Source organism: Pterocles gutturalis, unplaced genomic scaffold, assembly GCF_000699245.1.
Source record: "Pterocles gutturalis isolate BGI_N339 unplaced genomic scaffold, ASM69924v1 scaffold42976, whole genome shotgun sequence".
Classification (NCBI taxonomy): Eukaryota; Metazoa; Chordata; class Aves; order Pterocliformes; family Pteroclidae; genus Pterocles; species Pterocles gutturalis.
In genome coordinates, this window is record NW_010099338.1 from 1 (window position 1) to 21254 (window position 21254).

Here is a 21254-nt window from a genome sequence, read left to right on the forward strand (position 1 = left end):
GTGCAGCTCCCCGTGCAGCTCGCGTGCAGTGCAGTGCAGTGCAGAGCAATGCAGTGCAGAGCGATGCAGTGTACTGCAGTGCAGTGCAGCGCAGCATTCTGCAGGGCAGCGCTCCAGCGTAATGCAATGCTGGCAGGGGCAACGCAAGGCTGTGCAGCTGAGCCTTCTGCACGGTGGTGCAGGGCAATAGTGGGGTAGCGTAGTTAGGTCCATGCTCCATGTTGCAGCGTGAGATTCAGTGCACTCCACGGGGCTATGGTTGCATTGCTGCTATTAAAGCCAGGCACCAGGTCCCCAGCTCAGCAAGGCCCCTCATTCTCTCCAGCCTGTGGCTGGGAGTCCTGTGCCTGGAGGAGTTTGCTCCAGGCCATGAGGCTGAAATCCTGCTGCCCAGAAGCAAAGGTCTGCCAGCAGCTGGTCCACTGCAGCCAGCCCATCCCAGCACTCGATGAGTGCTGGATTTCATTTTTAATATGCAACGTGACCTTTTTCCAGCTTTTCAGTCCACAAGCACCGTACCACAGAGTATCCCCACATTTCTAGTTTAGAGACTAGTAAAGAAACATCTACCACCACCGCCAGGGATAACAATTGCCTGGGGTTTTGTAGTGCTTCATCTTGCAGCTCCGGCTGCTTTCCAAGGCAGTCAATTCTAACAACGGCCACTCAAACAGAAAGCTGTGTGTCCTGGCTCACCCTGCAGCTTGGTGGCAGCGGGGGAGAAGCTGGCAGGTGCCTGGTGCCCTCAGTTAAACCCAGTCCCTGGGGCTGCTGCAGGCTTTCCACAGTACAGAAAAGTACCCAGAAAAGCAGAGAAAAGCATCCTCACCTTCTCACAGGAAGCAAAATCTATTAAAACAGGAGTGGGTTAAACTCCGTTTTGCTTTAAATGGGAATTTACACAGGACATTCAGCTAAAGTGTTGCATGGGCATCTGCTGTGAAGAGCGGAAATTTTTTATATCGCCACCTGCCACCTACGGATACCATAAGCACTCTTCCCCCTTGCAGGCAAGGGGAACATCCCGGCAGCGTTTCAAGACATCCTGGCAGCTAATTGCAGCACATGTCTCCTTTGGACTGAGGCAGAATAATTTCACCTGCAGTCTTTATGCACAAATCTGTCACACAGTCAATACAAGAAAACAATTTTGTCTTCTAAGTCTTTTCAGCTTCTGGCTATTTATAGCATCACTGTTACATAAGGATATTCAAACATAAAGCAACACTTCTGTTTGAAAACAAGCAGAAACTTCCTTTCTGTAAACAAGGACTCAGTAATACAACATATCTGTTTGAAACTACTTTTATTAAAACTGTGTATATGGCTTTTGATTGGCAGTTGTGTGATAATCAGTAATCAAGTGTACAGCTTGCAAAGATGTACAAATGCCATTAGTCACTGGCTTTACAGAACTTAAAAAAATTTTTTAAATGGTTTAAGCCTGATAACCAAGTTATGCCCCTGTAGGTGACTCTCTGCAAATTGGCAATTCTACTGAAGGGTTAATGTTTCAGTACTGGCCAGAAGAAATTTAAAGTCCCTCTTTACTGTCTTGAAAATTCTAGAAGCAATGAGTTTGTATGTGGAAGTTGGATGTACATCATTTGGGGGACCTTGGAGGATGCCCCTAAGAAACAGGGATGAATTTAGGAATTTATACCTAGGTAATAACGCAGTATGCCACAACAGCACAAGAGTGGGTGAAACAAGGAATGCAAAGTGTCTGTTCACTATTGGAATATTTTTTTAGTTCAGGACTCTCAGCACCAACAAGAGGGAGCAGATGCCTGAGAATGACTGAAAACACTGCTGCGAGAGAGGTTACTCCTCCAACACCAAGTGTTTTAAATAAATCCTCACAGGCAGCCAGCCAGTTGGTGCTTTAGGGTGAATACTGGAAATAGGAACATGAGAGATGCACTGGCCACCCCTGCACCTCTTACTTCAGGCCCCAGGTGAGGCAGAGCAGCTCCTCTCCTTCCATTCCCCTCTGCCTTGCATAGGGAGAGGTCGGGGCTGTTCTCACAGTTCGTGCCTACACCACCGCTTAACTGAATTTGAAATGTGAGTATTGAAACGGCACATTCTAAAATATTTGCTTATCCTGGCCTCATTGTGTTGATAATTTGAAGACATTTAAACACATGGATAGATAGATAACCGCTTAGTTTAAGAAACCTAGACATAAACAAGAATCAAGAGTGGCCCTGTTAATTCCCACATGTAAAAGGCACTAAAATTTTCCAGACTATATTCTATTTTCTGAAAGTAATAAGGTATTCAGGGTATGCCTGAATGTCATTAAATATTACAAACATTACTGGATTATTCACATTATCAACCACGCTGTCATAGAGGTCAGTAGGATCTGCTGGGTTTTTTGGTGGTGGAGTGATGAGTCCTCCGCTCCCAGCACAGTACTGCCCCGTGAGGACTCGAGCCAAGTACATGTATCTTCTGCCATTCATATCTGGGATGGAATAAGTATCCTGAGCAGAATAACTCGCATCAACAGCAAAGTAGGTTCCATTTCCAATGACTGCAGCTGTTTGGAAAGACAATGTTTTCAAGTGTAGTTAGTGTTATTATTCCCATTAAGAATCTCTAAAGCTCCCCCCCGCCTTTTAATTTTTTTTTTAACACTCTGCAGAAGTTATAATTTTGGTTAGAGTTTAACAGCAAGTTCTAGAATAATAATCCTTTGCATCAGAATCAAACATGAATCCACTTAGATGTCAGGTAAGTATCAACACCCAGGTTTTGACCGCCCTTTCCTATGGAGAAAAGGTTCCTTTCTCTGTTTTGCCTTATGCAATCTATCAAATTGCAAATTTTCAGAGCCTTTTCAACTTAAAATGACTATATAATTGTAATTACAGTTTTCTAGTTACACTTCAGAGCAAGAAGTTAGAGGAATCACATTTCCTTGTCTGAGATAGATTTCTTTTTTCTGACATCGGTAGAAAGCTCTTCAGGCTGGACAGGTCCATCCTATCTGTCAGGTCCATCCTATCTGTCTGCTCTGATCTTTGGATATTTTTGCATGGCTACTCAGCCTGACAGAAGGGAAGTGTGCCTTTCTTACCATGAATCGTGGCCAAGATAGAGAGGTGGATGTCAATACTCACAGGCAGAGAGAGGACATGGGGATCTAGAGCTCTTGCTTCCCAAGTCCTGGCACTACCAAAGAGCAGGAGAGCAAAGCTACATCTCCTTCGGTCACGTTTTAAAAATAAATGGTGGGTACCATTTCTGTCTGTGCACAGCCTGATGTATTTTGTGTATGCTGGGCTTCATTTTCTCAAGAAAATATCAGCATAAGTACCTCTAGAGGATCCAGGCAGAGAAATATCTGCTTTTGGATCCAGACCACACTGAAGTGTCAACTAGATCTGAGGTAAGCTGTCCATCTCTCTCAAGATTAAGTCAGCCATAGGCATGTACAATTGTGTCTTAAGGAAGTAAACATTAAGAACAGAAAGTAAGGAGTTCTGAAGTAAGGTTGCAGGACCTCTAAGAGCGACTGGCACCTCAATTCAGCCGAAGTTCCACTTCTTTGGATTCTGTGCTTCATCTTTGAATGCTACCAAGTAATAAACATAACATGGCTGAACTAGAGGAAATGGACAAAACAACCTTTGAACTAATGCAGAAAGTCTTTCTGATAAATATTTCATAGTTTTCCCTAACAACTATTAAAGGGGAAGAATTAATTCATGAATTTCAATTGATTTCACGTGCATAAAAATGGTAGGGGAATGGGATCTTCTGATTGCTTGTGCTGTCCTTATCTTTGGAGCCAACAGGAGAAGCATCTACTTTGCTACCGGCCTTTGTCTAAGGAGAGAGGAGATATCAGCAACTAGTGGTTGGTATCTCAGCTGAGGATGCTGAACAGCGGTCCCTCTTCCTCTCTGCAGGCAGATGATACAAAACATTTCTCACAAGCTGCCCAGGCTCCATTTCAGAGTAGGTGAGCTGTTCCGGATACCCTCTAGATGGCGGCGTTCATCAACAAGGGATTAACTCAACCGGTTCATTCCTCTGTCCATGCGGATTATGCTCTGGAGTCATTTATTATTTTGTTCTCCAACTTTATTCAGTCTTCATGTTGTGCTGACAGTACTATAACCTGGACATTCCCTAGCACCTCATACACGTCTAGGAAATTAACTGCTTTGGATAATGACTCACCGTTCTTTCCAGCAAAACCACGATTAAATCCATTGTAGTTGATTGTGCTCAATGAGGATGCAGCTGTCCCGTGAAATAACAACTTCTCATTATTTTGATTTTTGTTCTTTTTACCGAGAGAGATTTTTTTAATTTGGTATGTCTGCCAGAGGAAGGGATTTTGTATTCTTTCAATCTGTAAAGTTACGAAATAGAACTATATTTATACTGATAGGGAGCAATATTTATCATGGCAGGAAAGTATTAAAACCAAACGAAAATAATTACAGTAATTTTCACTATGCCCTGTTAGTGTGTGGTTTGGGTTGGGGAACGTGAGCCTCCTGAAAAATCAGAAATCAAAGTAGCAAACACGAGGTTTTCCAGCTTGGTAATTTTTGGCATATATTTGTCTTGCCTAGTACAGGTACACGGGCAATCGTGGTAGCTGTGCATTGTAATTTTTAGAAGTAGGCTCTTGTACTGCTGCTAGAGGCAATGATGTAAGATGCCTTCTGAACAGCCTTATCATCTTTACTGATTATTTTCTCACTTAAGGGAAGAGTGTAGCGATATCATTACGTTGAATTTAAGTTTCTCTTCTAGATCTCAGCTTGGAAGTCAAAATTACTTCCTTTACTGTGTGGCTTAGCAACCCATAAGAAACTCCTATATAAAAATAAATTGGTGGGAGGATAGATGTCACTGGCTCCCTATGCCAACAATGTGAATATAGCTCAGGGGGATACAGCGTATCTGCATCAAAGTATAATCTTAAAGGCACTGCTGTAACAGCTTTCCATTTTCAATGGAAAAAGACTTCATGTCATTACCCGACTTTTTCTATTGTACACTAATATTTTGTTCTATTTGTGTCTTAGTGACCATGCTCATTGAATCTCATGATAGAAGAAAATTTTTCAAACACATATTCTCATTCTTAATTTCATCATATTTTCTCCTAGTTATTGCTCCTTCTTATTCGGAATAATTCCATCTTCTCCCTGACAATTAAATCTCTGTGCACTGTGTTGCAGACTTTTCAATAAGCAGGATCAAATCTTGACACTTTGGTTAAAACCAACAGTCTAGCCTGAAAGGCTCTGGGACTGACAGGGAAGAAGTAGTAAAATAGTAAAAAGCTTTATGGCCAGTCTTCAAGGACTTTGTATTTTCTTTTGTATTCTGAATGTGTTTGCTCCTGCTTCCATTTCAATATAGAATTTTCCAATTGGAAATACCACATTAACTAATGAGTACCACATTAGTTGAACACAGAGTTAGCCCAAAGACTGATGGTCGGGAGTTTTGCATTATCAGAAGGCAGAAATGACAGGGCAACTCTTAGGAAATTTGATTTGATTTATATTCACCCTGTAGAGTCCTGGAAAGACTGACATATGAAAGGTGTACTAGGTTGCAGGCACCTTACAAATATTTAAAACAAATATTTAGAAAAAATTTTAAACAAATATTTAGAAAGTATATTAAAGTTTTCAGACCAAGAATTCCCTTTCCCCCTCCCCCCCAATAGGTTTTCACCTTCTCTACGACAAAGCTGGGACAGGTTTTCTTAAATTTATTCTCAACTTCCAGGTATTCATGATATGATGGCTTGAGATTCACCAGTTTGACCCGTTCCTCATGCATGTCTTCCCACTGCTCAGGAAGCGCTATTGACTGCTTATCTGCAAAAACAGAGTTTGCATTATTATCACGGGTGCCTAGCTCAGCTTTGTAGGCACGCCTCATAAACTGACTGGAGAGGGCTGAGAGGACTGTACCTTACACAGTCAATACTTTATCCCCCAAATATTCTCTCTCTTCAAGACATCACTGGCTCTGTAATGCACTGTTAAGAATTTACATTTTCTCTAGTCTAGTTATCCCCATCTAAGACAAGTTTGAAATCCACAGAAGAATTTTATGCATTCTTCATACGCTTCCTTTGTCAAACTTAAGCATGAAATCTATGCTCACGAGTCACATACATACAGATGATATTTGTATTTAAAACGGATGTTCTGATTTCAGTCATAGTCACCACTAATGATGAAAATAAACCTGCTGGCTATGGCATGCCCGGGGCGGGGGGGGGAAGAAACAGAAAAAAAAAACAAAGAAAAGGGGGGAAAAAAAGGAAAAGATCTATGGAATAGCTTACTACTTTGGAATACCTGAGTTAGCAGTTATTAGAATTATCATTCAATAATCATTATTAAAGTTTTTTTTATTAACAAAGCTGTAATTTACCTTCATTCTTTGGCACACGTTGAATGATTATAGTTTCTCCTTGGTCATCATTAGCCTGTAGAGTATTCAGATCCACCTTGTAGTCCTTCTTGTTAATTTTGACAGTAAGATGTGATTTTTTAGCTATTTTGGCATCCTCAAGGTGCATATTTGTCAGTTTATCAAAAGCAACAAAGCTATCATTGCTTCCTGGATACCTCCATTCTACCAGGTTATAAACAAGTTCCGCTTTGGATTGTTCTTCTTGAGCATCCTTCATTTTTTGGATCATTTTTTGAATTTTCACAGAAACATAAAAGACATCCCTGCTAATACCAGAAATTTTAATGCAAGGGGGGAAAAGTTTACTTTCAAGCTGAATGGTAACATGCATTCTTCTCTGGAGATCTGCTAAAGTATCAATTTGACTCTCACCAAAATGTACAATTAGCTCATCTGAAATACTGTTTTCAAGCTGTTCCTTTAAAATTAAATTCTTTATCCACGACTCAGTTGCATCCACATTTTTTTGGCTTTCTCCACAAATTTGAAATGTGGCTACATCAACTTTCTTCTCCAAAACCACAGGCTTTTTCTTCTCAGTGGATGGTTTTTTGCCCCAAAAAAATGCTGTGAAGAAATATATGTTAATTATTAGTTTTAAATAAAATATTTTTAGTTTTATGTGCCCATGCACATGGAAAACCCACCTACTTACATTTAAACATAGACATCCATGAATCTCTTGTGGGTAAATCTGAATCTTCTCTTTTCTTCATGCTTTCGTAAAAGTCTCTGAGCATATGTGTCTGGAAGATGACGATTTTAATTTTTTTCAAATACTGTACTGATCTTTTGCTTACAAATTCCACTATAGCATCCAACATGTCATCAGCTACCTTTGCTGGGCTCTGTCCTGCCTGACCTAAATAAAAATAAAAGTCACATATCAGTGAACAGTACTTAAATCAAGGCAGCATCCCAAAAACAGAGACTATGTCCCCAGCTGGTGTCCCTCTGTCCTCCCTCATGGTACTTTCTGGCCAAAGCCCCAGGCTTAACCTCAGCTTTACACCTAAGCCTGTGAGCTCCAGGAGTTTACATCCTACATAGACCCAGGAAGCTCTTCTGGGATTCTCCACCCATTTACTTTGAGGCTCCAACAAGCACTTCAGCCTTGGCATCCCCCAGATATTTTTAAACCCACACATCACTAACTCTATCCCCATCTTAAAAACGGGTACCGAAGTCAAACCAAATCAAAATCAGCAGAGGATTCTGGCACAAGCCTACAGTGTATTTCAACATACAAATAGGAACATCGAGCTCAAAACAACTGCTCTCATTCCCCTAGAGCAAGCCTGAAGTGCAACCTAGAGCTTCTCCTGAAATGTTGGTGGGACCCCTGCCAATTTCAGACACGGCATCCCTTGGACAGCTGGCGTGACACCAGCGCGCAGATGATGTTGGCAGTCCAGGGGACCTGCCGTAACTATTACGTCCAAACACTGACCTGTGCACCAGCGGCTACCCTAACCTGGCATGCTGAGCAAGGACCAGCTCGCGATTTCTTCTTACAGGAAAGGGGAGCCTTAGTCTGAGAAGGACACCCTGCTTTCTTCAAGCCTCACTCCCCAGACTAACCAGCAGATTAAGCCAAATGAGCTAGCCTGCCTCTAGCCCTCCACTGGAGCAGATGGGCTGAAACAAGACCTCTAAAAGGTGTAAATTGCAGGTATTCTTGCTCAATCACTATTGACTGTAATATTTATACTTTTTTAAAAAGCAGCATTTTTGAAGTGTGCAGGTGGTGTTTGAACTGACCACAAGGAACATTTCACAAATCACAGTTTACAGTTTCTTGTGCAAGTCTATTGTTATCCACATCACAGGTACTAACTTTGTCCCAGTTTCTGAACTGCCCCCATCACAGCCCTCATCGCCTTCCCGAGAAAAGGCAAACCTGTTCCAATTGCCGGGAAAGCGACAGATTTGTACATCCTTAGCTCACACTCATGAAGGACTTTGGAGACCTGACTCTTCACGTCGTCACTGGGAAACAAGTGGATGATTTTGCTGCACAACAGTTTTCCACCTTGCGTAGTAATAAAGCCACTTTGAGACTGCTCAGCTGAAAGAGGGAAGATAAAGAAGGAGACATAACATTTTCAAAGCAGCTATCTCTTCTGATATGACAGCTGGTTGTATTGATGCTAGTGTACAACGGAATAATACACACTACAAGAGAAGTGGAAAAAGTGGAAAGAAATCCACTGTGAGCTATATTATCCTGGTTTTTGCTGATTCTGGTTTTCTCTGTAAATATTCTGATTGTAGAATTTCTTTGAGAAAGTAATTAAAATAATTGTGTGTTTTCTAACTTCCCGAGATCTCTGCTACAGAGTAGTTTCCTATTAAGTACATCTTACAAATTTATGTTGAATTTAAATATAACTCACTTTTATTTAAAAGTATGCCAACAGAACGTGCACAACTAATTTATATGATAAATCCTTTCTTATGTCCCTCATTCCTTGAAATCTCCAACTCTTATTCTGCAAAAGAGCTGAACGGTTAAAATAATATAATTACGAGAATGACTAACTGATCTAAGACCTGTGGTACGGATGTTTGTGTTTTTTCAGAGCACTCATGTTTGATTACAAACACCTCGAAATAGAGTCAGAATGTGAGGACGAATGGACTGATGAGCACAGAGTTACATACCACCCCACTGGTCACAAAGTTAACAACTCGTTATAAGATGCTCTGCATGCGCTGAGATCAGGCTGATAAATGGGGAAAGCCTGCAGAGCCAAAGGCTGGGAAAAATATCCACAAAACTCCATCTTGAAAGGTACCTTCTGGACTCAGAGCAGGAACATCTTGTTTATGCAACCAGTATGTGTTCCTTCCTGTGCTCAACCACAGTGAGCTGGGATTTTACTGCTCTACTGGTCTGGCAGAAAGCCGGCTACAGATGAACTCATAATCAGGGTGATAAGCACAGTTACCTTATTTCAATAAAAAATAATTATGTATTTGTGAATATAAGCCCAGATTTGCTATTAGCTTTTAAAAGCCAGTCCTGCACGTGCTTACACCAAAAGACAAGTCTTCCACCACTTCATTCAGTTTCAAAACTTCAGTTCCCCTGTAGCTGACAATAGGTGAGCTTAAATATCATGCTCAAGTCAATGGGACTGTTTCTGTTCTTAAGGCAGGAACATGCATGAATAATTTCAGGGGTAAAGAACTTAAATTAGATTCATTTCCAAGCATTTATTAGCATCAGAAAACTGTATCCATCTTCTGTTCAGTTGTGACAAGAAAAATTCTCAAAGCAGGTGTCACAACAACAACAACAACAACAGGACTTTTCAGAATTCCTAAAAGCAAAAGATAATTTTTCAGATTAAATAATTATACCATCAGAGTAGAGAATTATAAAAGGACTTAAGTTTTCAGAGAGAACACAAAAATAATTTAATCAAACAAAATAGTATGCTTTCACATACCATGTTGATTAAATTCGTCTTCTATCTCGGAACCAGCAGCATCCATAATTGCTTTGAAGACCCCTTAAATCATACAACAAAAGCATATGTATTCATGAAGTCAGTTTAGCTATTTCTACTCAAAGCTCTACCCAACTTCTGTGCTCTAAAAACACTCCAAATTCTCATATGGCAAGATCCCACAAAGTGCAGAACCTTGCCAGTTCCCCTCAGCACCCTCCATGACACACTGTACTGGCTGCAAAGAGAACATTGCCTTAATTATTGATTAGAAATCATTAAGGATAACTCCTATTTAATTGTGTCACCAGCCAATACTATGCCCCTCACCAAACTCTGATTGCTTGGAATGATATCATTTGATGTCCTTTATGCTTGCCATTCACAACATTGCCAAGGAATCCTCTGCTTCTTACACGTCAAGTTACTTAACCAGGGCTTTGGCTTACAGTGAAACATATTAGGACAAGAGCAGTTTTGCAGAATTATATTTGATCTAAAAATTCCCTTATGTAAGCATTTTTGTTTACAAACAAGAAAAATCTGGTCAGATGCCTTCTGTCTGAGTAGTTTGGAAACTAAATGAAATATTTGGGACATGTAAAAAACTTGTTTAAGATCTATTTCCTGACTAATCACAACTGTCTCTCTCTCATCTGAAAAATACTTCATAAAAGTTTCACATGTGGGCAATTCTTTCCTCTCCCCCCCTTCTAAAAACTAGCACAAGTTTATCACTAAAGAGCTACATATTCAATACAATACCTGAAATGGCATCAAAGGTTGGATTTGATATGCTTACAATAACCTCTGTATCCTCCTTGGTAATATCTCCACTAATTACTTGGAGTGTAATGGCACCAATCTGCATTTCATGAACTCCCAGTTCTTCAGTTGAAACATGCCTAATGAAACCTGCAAGGGAAGGAAAAACACCTTAAAACACTTCTCCTCTAGTTTGGGGTATTATTCTCTTCCATTGATGGAAACTTCAACTCTTCCTTTTGAGAAATATGCTCTAGATCAGTTTGATGGACCTAGAGAGTCCCTGCCTTTCTCTTTACTCCACTTCTGAAAGCAGGAAGGTGCAGTATTCCTCCCGTTATTTCTTTCCCTGTGAAAGTGAAACTATTTGTATTTCTGTAAATATAAATTCAGAAAGGACTCTTGGGGTTATCTGATCTGACCAGCTTTGTAACAGAGTTTCCTGCATTTCCTCTTACAAGAAATGGGAGTATCCAGCTGAAGCACTGCCACTAAGGGAGATCCCATCACACTGCTTTTGTAAGTTATTTCACCTTTACCCTCACAGATATAAAACTGTTCCTTAGTTCTAGTCTAAACCTATCTAATTCATATTTTATCTGCACACTGTAACTTCATCTCACTGATACTCACAGCAATTGAGAAGAGAGCTATATATTCTTACGAATAAGCCTCTGCCATTGACGCAGTTCACTCAGACATTTTTGCTACTGTGTCACACTACTGTCAATTAATAAATGGAAATTATCCATTCTGTATATCTCTATATAGGAGATTAAAGGCACAGAAATACATGTTATTTATGGCTTGTTTGGCAAAGTGATACCAAGTTCTTATACCCTTTGAGTACAAAGGGTACAAATGACGGTTCTCCTACCAGAATATCCTCTTGCATGTGATGACTGGTCTCACGAAGAGATGAGCATGCCCTCAACAAAATAAATACATCTTTAAGATTTTTACATCTTTTTTAATGGAGTTTAAGAATGCCAGCCCATTAGGAGGAAAAAAAAATGCTTTGCGTCTTGATGACATTTTGTCTGTTTCCTGATAGGTATAAAACCATATTACAGTATTTATATTCTCCCCTGTGTCCCACCTCCAGCCCCTACACAACTTACTTGGCTGTGGTGCTGCAGCATGGCAACTTTCAGCTACCCTATGTTTTAGTTCAGTGGTAAAAGCCTAAGAAGAGAAAAAAAAGGTACCAAAGTTAGTATTTCAGAGTTTATATACCGAATATTTCTATAATTAACACTAACAGTTATATAGCTCTTGCTGAGCCATCTGACACATTTCACAATCGTGTTTAGGTATCATTAACAACAGGGGAAGCCTCAGCATGGACGGTGTAATAACAGATACCATCTTCAAGTTGCCAGAACTCCTCCGTAAAAAGATGAGTGAGCATCTACAGGTTTTTATGGTGCCAGCAGTGAGGCCAATTTTGTCCGCAGCTTGTGCTTGCTGAGAGTTTGTATTTCAGAGACACTGAATGACACAGTGGAGAGACATCCCACTGTCACTGGCCCACAGTAGTAAGTGCTAAATTATCCCCGTAAGAAAGCAATATAACTAAAATATATCGTTAGGGCATAACTAGCACAGTATGTAACATACATGGCTTTGTCCTGAGAAGAACTACCTGAATGTTATCCGTATCTTTTGGCTTCAAGAGAAAATGAACTTCCTGAAGAGTCTTCCGAGTGTGGCTGCTACTGAACTTGAATGCCACATCAAACATTAACTTAGAAACAACAGTTTTAGGAAATCCAAATCCTCCAGTTCCAATAGCTGGTAAAGTGATCGAATTCAGCCCAAGTGCTTCAGTTTTCTTCAAGCAGAAATTGATTATATCTTCTAGATGCTGTAAAACAAAGCAAAGATTTTTCTTTTTTTTTTCAAAAAGGCATCATTTATTCTTAGTTCCATAGAAACTATGCTGGTATGAGTAAAAGCTCTCAGTGCATCAAGGCATCTTTAAGGTCATTCAAACAGAAGTAAATGGAGTTGAGTCATCTAAGCTAACTATTTTAAATCCTGAAACTTCAGGATAGGATCCCAAATAAATCTGTTTTCAAAATAAATTTTTTTTAATTATTAAAATGTACCTTCAGGGCCTGTCCTTTTCCTCCATCCCACACGGGAAGTATGGCATGAAACACGGACTTGCAGGCCAGAGCACATCCACTGGTGCAGAGCACACTCCCTTGACCAGCAGCCTGTGTTTGTTTTTCTTTGTCAAACTCTGCTTGGAGTGCTGGTCCAGCCTTTTCCAGCAAGGCTTTGCAAAGAGGCCCCACACCAAACTTCAGATCTGTGCCAACACTGTTGACAATAACATCCGTCTGCAACAAAATTTCAACGAAAATATCAATAGCCAGACTTCAAGTAAAAATATGCATTGAGACTAATAGGAACACAGAGCATGAAAAACAAGATACCAATGGAGAAATAACCTGGTTTTCAGCACAGCTTCTGCATACTGAATATACTGCAGGAAACCTACCACAGGCTGCATCAGAGCCACTGTGAGTAAAAAAAAAATACTTTTAGAAAGTATTTTACTATTTCCCTTTTAGAAAAAAAGCAAACATATTGACCTTAGATCTGGAGAACAAATAAAGCCTAGCTGGGAAAGAAACATGCCAAAATTCAAAGCTGCCCACTAGAAACAGCTGCAGAGTGCCAGATCCCAACCTGAAATCCATCAGTTTTGCAAGCTTGCATCCTTGTTTAGGCAGCACATAGCCACTGTTCCCTTACATAGCAATTGCCTTGTAAAACAATATAACCTCCTGTTATTCCTTTTCTATTTAAATTTAAATAAGATCTTCACATCAAGTTAGAAAGGAACTGGAAAATTAAAGACCTACCGTGGCCTCCTGAACATTTTTCTCCTCCACTCGGATGCGCAGTCCTTCCTTTGTCGTAACCATGTGCAGATCCTCTTTTCTCTTCTCCTTCTGGGTTTCTCTTGGCTTACAGTCTACCAAGCGCGGCGTCGGCAGTTTCGGGGGAGAGGTCTTAGCTGTAAACACTTTTTTTACTGTCTCACTCAGAACCTGAACTGTTTCTTCTGCATAATCCACCAGATGAACCTCCTTCAAGCTGCTGTCCCCCATGAACTCTTCCAAGGTCTCCTTAATGGAGGATACAATTGAATCTGCACATGTCTGCAGTGGGAAGCCAAAAAACCCTCCACTTATAGCAGGCAGAGCTATAGAATGATGATTGTATGTTTCGGCTAATCGTAGACTGTTCTTCACTGTCTTTCTTAACAAGTTCACGCAGTCTTCTGCTGCTTGCTTCCTCCACCTGGGCCCCACAGCATGAATGACGTTCTTGCAGGGGAGTCTCCCAGGACCCGTGATAACTGCGCGCCCAGGCTGAAATTTCCCATGCTTCCTCACCAGCTCGTCACACTCCTGCTGCAGCTCCGGACCAGCTGCTTTTGACAGTACCTCAGCAAGGCCACCGATGTGTTTTAAGTCTTCATTAGATGCATTTACCACAACATCAACGGGGTAATTACACAAGTTACCATTATACACTGCTACTACCACTCCATCTGGCAGCACTTTCTTGTAGCTGAGCTTTCTTTTCTCTTTATTGACGTTTTCACCCTTCTGTTGCTGTTGTTGTTGCTGTTGCTCTTCTTCTTCTTCCAGCCTAATCAAACAGTTAAATTTCTGCTTTGCCTCCAAAACACATGAATCTTTCCTCTCAGAGAAGAACTCTCTGGCTCCTGGTTTATCAATTGGCACATTTTTTGAGTAAAGGGATGAGATAATTTTTTCAAATGTAGTGACTGCTTTTGGCACTTCTGCTCTTGGTCCACTCAGGGAAAAACATGGTGTCTTGGTGTCAAAATGTACTGTCACGCCTTTCTTCCTCAATTCAAGACAAACACTGGATTTTTCCTTCTCTACAAACTGCACTACCACTACCGACTTAGCCGGGATTACTTTTTCTACGTGTGTGTTTCTATCTATAAAATCATTAAGTTTCTGATAAACTGCTGTTACGGGCTTAGAAAAGCCAACAATAATCACTTGATTTTCTTTTCCAGCAGGTTCATCAATGACTAGAGTTTCCTGGGAAGAACTGTACTTCTTAAGCAAGGAGGCAAGAAGACTCCTCCACTGCTCCTTTTTAATGACCTCACCGTCCTCCACATTGATGCACTCATATCGTAAGCCTGTCTTTATTTGCTTTTCTGCTTCTATAAGATCTTTGGGAGCATCTCCAAATAGCAACACAGTATCATTCTCAAGCTCATAAAAAGCATTAATTTTTTTCCTAGTGAATAATGACTCTGACATTGGTTTATTATCTACACGCTGTAGATAGCAGAAAACATGGGGATCAATGGTAACTGATGTAGATGGCATGTTCAATACCTTTTCCAGTAATTCAGCTTTGCTTTTATATACTTCCGCAGGTAATCCACACAACTGAACAGTTTTTTTGTTCTCATCATAAAAGATCTTTAAGCACGGATATTCTCTGTGAATATTCTCTTCTAGCCCAGCATTGTGCAGAACAGCATACTTCCCTGGCTTTACCGACACAGAAATTTCTATGCTTTGTTTTTTCCTTTCACTCTCCTTCATAGCTTTTTCCATGCATTCCCTCACTTCCTTCTCTGCATTGTCCACTGCTGCTCTTTTGCCTGCAATCACCACCATCTCCTCAGAAATATCAGTTATGATCAAAGCAACATCTTTCACCAATCTGTTTTTCACATCTTCCCAATCCACTGAATGTACTTTACATTTTATAGCTATGTAACGTGACATGATACGTGAGAACTCAGTAGAAGCATCTTGCTTCCATGTCTTGATCAACTTAATCATTGGGTTTTTCTGCTTGGAGAGAGATGACGACGGGCACAACATAATTTCTGGGTGTGCACAGTCTGTCTGTGGCCATTTTAGCTCACAATGGCAAACTGCCATTTCCTGATTTATGTCTTGGATCAGTTGAGCCTGCCTTTGTAAAAACTGCCAGATATATGGATCTAGTGGCACCCCAAAGGGGTCTGGCATCCTGATAGTTGGTCTTTCTTCTCCATAGAGAGCTGTTCCCAGGGAGTGGTAATACGGATACACAGAAATCTGTGTCTGTTCCAGTAAATGCTTCTTTTTCAAGACAGTGTTTACATCTAAAAGTTAGCACACACAGACAAACACATATATAATTAACTTCAAGTCAAGCAAATGACTCTGTTCTTAGAACTATTGTATTGAATAAAATAACTTTGTTTGTTTTTTTTTTTCATTTGAAATAGATATTTTTGTGTCTTTCTGATTTCCAAACCACTCTGTAGTGGACAAGATAAAAAACTTGGCTCCAATCAGTTTGGTAAATATGCTTGTGCCTGTACTTACCTGTACAGCTATGCCTTGCTCTCATTCCCTAAGGAAACCCCATCACAGAACAGAGCCATATCAAGTTACTATTACGAAATGCTCTTTGCTCTCAACTTAAAATAAAGCTCTTTATGCCAGTGCTTTTTTACCTTTTTTTTTTTCCCATTTCAGTTGGAATGGGCAAAGGCAGAGACTTAAAACAATGATCCAAATTACATATTAACTTAATGTACAAAATACTCTTAAGCAAATTCTGAGAGTCAGAAGAAAAATAATCACCTGGCAGATACCTTTAGTTAAAGTAAAGGAATTTACTAAGACAGGAGTCTCCCAACAAAGAGATATCTACCAAAGGTAGTCCTGGCACAAAAACGGGACAGTGATCAATGCAACAAATAGTAACAGGATCATTGTTTAGTTCTGTTCTTCCCTGATAATGAACATATTTGACCTTAATTAGTTTCTGAAAGCTAACTGTGAAAGCTGAAGCCATTAACAAATCCTGCTTCCTCTCCCTGCAAGTACAATTCATGTTGTATTGCAGATAAAAACCTCTGTAAATGGCGAAAAAACATCAGTGGGAACAACCCATGCACAAAGCAGGTATTAAAATGAACCTTTGGTAACATAAAAAAACAGAGAGATTCTGAAACGCCAGACATGCAGCAGTATTTCTAAATCCAGAGCAGTTCCCAGGAACAGGACAGTGTACGCTGGCTTTAGCGACAGCAAGCCAGGCTTCTCCTAATGCCTACATTTGTAGTAATTTTATTTCAGGTCCTTCACCTGGGAGCCCTTTGGTCAGGCAAAGAACAGTGTTACCTTTGTGATCACAGAAAGTAATGATGGCCGAGTTCTCCTCAGGGAAGAGCTGGACGTCAGACACAGGTCCCCCTCCGTTCCGCACACTCTCAAAGTAAATGGTGATGTAGTCTGTGGAAACGCTGGCTGGTATGTTTTCAGCCTTGATGCTCTGGGTCAATTCAAGAAGCCTGGCAGTAATTTTGAATTCTTTAATTCTTTTGTTTTGCAAACATTTTTTGACTAGTTCTTCAGTATCTGTAAACAGAAAAGCAGTATGAACAGACTGTTTTCCTGCATCATTATCAAAACCAGCCATCACTTCTGGGAAAGAAATGAGCTGAGTCTACTTCTCCCTGTATTTGGAGCAAAACTGTCTTGGGTGACAAAGAACTCTCTGTTGTAACAAAAAAGGGGAAATGCACACGGCCATGTTACCCTATGCTATGCACTACCACTATGTCTGTGTTCCCCTCTTACTTGCGTCTTGAATAAACTAAACACTTCCCACTGTCTTCTCAAATGGAGACAGTAATGGCAGAACTCATCTCCACACTCAGTCTGCTTCTAGTTCTCCTCCATCTAACCCAAAATAAGATAGAGACAATGAAACATTCTTATCCAATTTCAATTAACAAAGATGCCACAATTTTCTTTTTTCAGTGTAACATTCAGACACAGGCATTTTCATGGAGCTGTATATAAGACTTACATCTTTCTTCAGAGAGTACAGTCCAGGTAATTTTTAGAGATTCAGGTACTGTCTGAATCTCTAACGGGAAAGGAATCAAGCTCCGAAAGCTATTACTCATACATAGACATGGAAATTAACAATGGTGTTCATCCTGTCTTACCGATACTTTTTATAAAGGTAGCTACGGCAACATTTATTTCAGGTATCACTTCCACAGTGAAGTCATCATCTACTGCCAGGCCACTGATGTTCTCCAACAGCATACGTAAGCATTTTGGACTGCATCCTTGTATGTTTTCAAACACCACCAAAGGCGAGGTCTCTGTGGGCTTTTCTGCAACGTCCTCTGCAGAGCCAGCTTCCTCCTGGAGTTCACTGTTCGGAACAAAGCTCTCTGCTTTCTGCAAGGCTTCTGCATCTTCTTCAACAGAAAGAGAAATAAACCATGTGACATATTGGTACACATTTCCTGGAATTAACAGATTTTGCTTACCATTTCTCTCCTTTCCTTTCCCAAGAGATCATCCAACCAATCAAATACTGCAGGGTACCCTGGGACATTCTGGGATCCAGAACAGCTCAGATGCAATATTCTGCAGGGCTGCAGCAGCTTCTTTGGTGGCGTAATAGCCATGAGCAAACAAGTCCAGGGTCACTGGTATGTCTCCAGGTCAGAGACACAGATAGAATAAAATCAAATAAATAAACTAAAATCCATTGAGATAACTGGCCATGGCTGCTCAGGCATTGGTAAGGGTTGTGAGGGACCCTGCAGCCTCTGCATCTGTTTCTTAGCCCTGGTGCAGGTGTAACAAGCCTGAACGTAGCTCAGGACACCTGCAGCACCACAGGCCACCCGTTGCTCTGTGTGACCCCGTGCAAAGCCCCCTGATGACCACTGAGCCCTGCCAGCAGCACGGCATGACAGCGCCGTAGGACCCATGTGTGCAGGAGGCTGGCAGGAAAGCCACAAAAATTTTGAGGATAGAAACTATAACAGGGCTGCCCACTGAGTACCCCAGAAGTCCAGCGGCTGCCGGAGGAAGGCATGTCTCCATCTTTGCAGACAGGTGAGGGTAGAAGCAGGAGAGAACCTCCGAAACAGGAACAACGTGCCTGAGCAAACTAAAAGTGTCACCCAGGTATGTGGTGACACAACTGTCCAACAAGTCACAGGAAAGGGCAGTGACAGAGCGCTGCAGGGTGGCGGGGGACTGGCAGGAGCCAAAGGGCACCCCGGGGTGCTCAAGATGACCATCCTCGCAAGCAAAGGCAGCTCTCCACTCCTCGCCCCAACGAGCACAAGCAGGAGCATAAGCCCCTCTCAGTTTGACAAACCAGCACATCCCTGTGCCGTGGTGGGCAGACGAGCATGGAGTGAAACCCTGGCACTCACCACCCTCAGTGTAAACCTCCAGGGCCGCCATCTCTGGCTGCCACAGAGGACAGGCACAGCCAAGGGACAAGGAGCTCGGTGGAGCAGTCGTACAGCTGAGGAGGGACGCGGGGGCAAGGGTCTCCAGCTTGTTTGTTCTCAAGAACATCCAAAAATCCCTCAGTCCCGGGGCAGCGCCCAGCAGGCCGGGGGTGGGGAGCAGCCCCAAGGAGGGAGCCGGCCACAGGGCGGGAAGGCTGGAGCCGGCGGCAGCACCACAGGCCGCTCTGACCGCTCGCCCGTCCACAGGCTCTCCTGAGGTACAGCCACAACCGACACCAAACCCGTAACATTCACAGAAGAGAGCTGCCTCTGAAGGCCTACCAGCATAAACCCAACAAGAGGAAAACAAAAGAAATAACCACAGAAGCCATAGCTCTGCAGAGGCTAAGTTACTAATTTCTAGATCGCCAACAGGAAATATCTGCTCCGCTATGCCCAAGGAAGTACAAAATGGCAAAACCGAAAGCTAGTATAACTCTAGATAGTTACACTCACTGGTGTAACTAAAAAATAGATGACAGCTTTGAGTATCTGATTTTGAAAGGAGGAAAACCCCACAAAAACGGCACCAAACAAGACTTCATAAGGAAAGGGAAGGAGAGGGGGGCAATCACTGAAGAGCTTCCTGATTAGCTGCCCTGTCTTGGGGCTGGGTGTTTACTCTTCACAGATGTGGGGTATGCAGTCACGTTCTCTAGATCGCTTTTTGAATCATGCAGCTTAGCAGAACATAGCTGGAAGAAGATCGAACCAAAGCCACTGAGGTGCTGGGGAGATGCACCACGTGGCTTTACAGACTCCTAACTGCAGGGAGCACAAAGACACCACCCTGGGTCTAAGACCTTCGTCAGCTGTTTCCATCCAGGTCTTATCTTTGAGCAGTTACGCAGGGTAAGGGAACTAAAGTCCATCCTTGGTGATGAGTTTTTTGTTTTCTGAAGAATCAGCAGAGCTATGGATAACATTTTTACCTTTTGTTTCAAGGTTGCTCATGGCATCCAGAGCCTAAAATAAAAGGAAAGGAAAATATCAGTGACTGATTTGACAGTCTCACCACTGTCTCAAAGCTCTAGTTAGGATTACAATTTTTATTCACCTTTGTAGGAACTAATTTTTCTTCAAATGCTTCCTCTTCATCAGCCTGTGCTGTTTCAGGCTCTGTGACAGTCAGCTTCAATTTTCCTTTCTCTCCCAAAGACAGCTCATGAGAATGCCTCTCAAGAACTCGTTGCTTCACTAAATAAAATCAAAAAGCCCCAGTGACAATCTGAATAGAAATACAACTTTAAATTACATAGCACTTTTTCACCATTACATTAGGACACATATACCATCCCACAAAATGAAAGAGCTTTAAACTTATGATGCTAAAACAGCATGCACGAGGCTTTCCTCATGAAAAGAAATTGAAGAACAGCAGAGGATATTATTTCTGGAAAAAAACTCCAACAGAGGTGAGAAGCTCACCTCCACTGGATATTTCCTGGCCAGTGCCTGGCTGGCAGCCCTGCACTGGGGCTACAGCACCAGGGTGCCAGTGCCGGCCCCATGCCTTGCACACCCTCTTCCAGACAGTGTCAAAATGGCTTGGGGCTGTATGTCCTGAACTTACCAACAGGGCGAGTCTGCAACTGAGAAGCATGGTAAGGAAGAAAGAAAAAACAGTGTACATATGTGTGTGTTTATGCACATATATGTACATGCATGGGTGCGTATACATTTAATGCAACTGCAGCTAAAAGGTTTCTACCTTGCTGCAAGTTTCTGTAGATACAATATATATTAAGTTACACTAACATAAGCTTTATTGTTCCAAGTGCAATCTAGAGAATACTACTGCGCATCAAAATTTATATACGTATGTATATATATATATACCTGGTAGGATATATTTATTAACTTACAGCCCAGAGTTATTCAAAATGCAATCTAGAAGCTAAACCTAAGCACCGAATTTAAGCATATATATAAGCAAACACACATTATATATTCTATATGGCCTCCTACAGGATGTCTATGACATATTAGATACTATAGATTTGCATATTACATACTAGACAGTATACTTTGGATCAGATGCAATAATTAAGTCAGTACACATACTTCAACTTGCAGAAAGTTACAGCTTGCGACTTCCAGCTCACAACACACTCGCTGCTGTAGGGACCCGACACACGAACCCGCTTCCCGGCCCCTCCGCCCGGGGGGAGACGGGCAGCCCTGGGCCCCCCTGACCGCGCCGCCCCAGACCCCCT

The 21254-nt window shown here is 41.6% G+C and overlaps 1 protein-coding gene across 1 annotated transcript; it reads right to left on the reverse strand.

Moving 5' to 3' along the window:
- Positions 1–2258: 2258 nt before the first annotated feature.
- Positions 2259–19992, reverse strand: LOC104460767 (poly [ADP-ribose] polymerase 14-like). The gene is made up of 15 exons (XM_010076041.1): positions 19971–19992; positions 17722–17979; positions 16889–17125; positions 13568–15858; positions 12803–13039; positions 12337–12558; positions 11813–11876; positions 10692–10841; positions 9927–9989; positions 8372–8539; positions 7127–7333; positions 6430–7038; positions 5719–5864; positions 4198–4372; positions 2259–2548 (listed from the first exon to the last, which is right to left on the reverse strand). The coding sequence occupies exons 1-15, from the start codon at positions 19990–19992 to the stop codon at positions 2259–2261; spliced, it is 5139 nt and encodes a 1712-aa protein (XP_010074343.1).
- Between the last annotated feature and the right edge of the window lie 1262 nt (positions 19993–21254).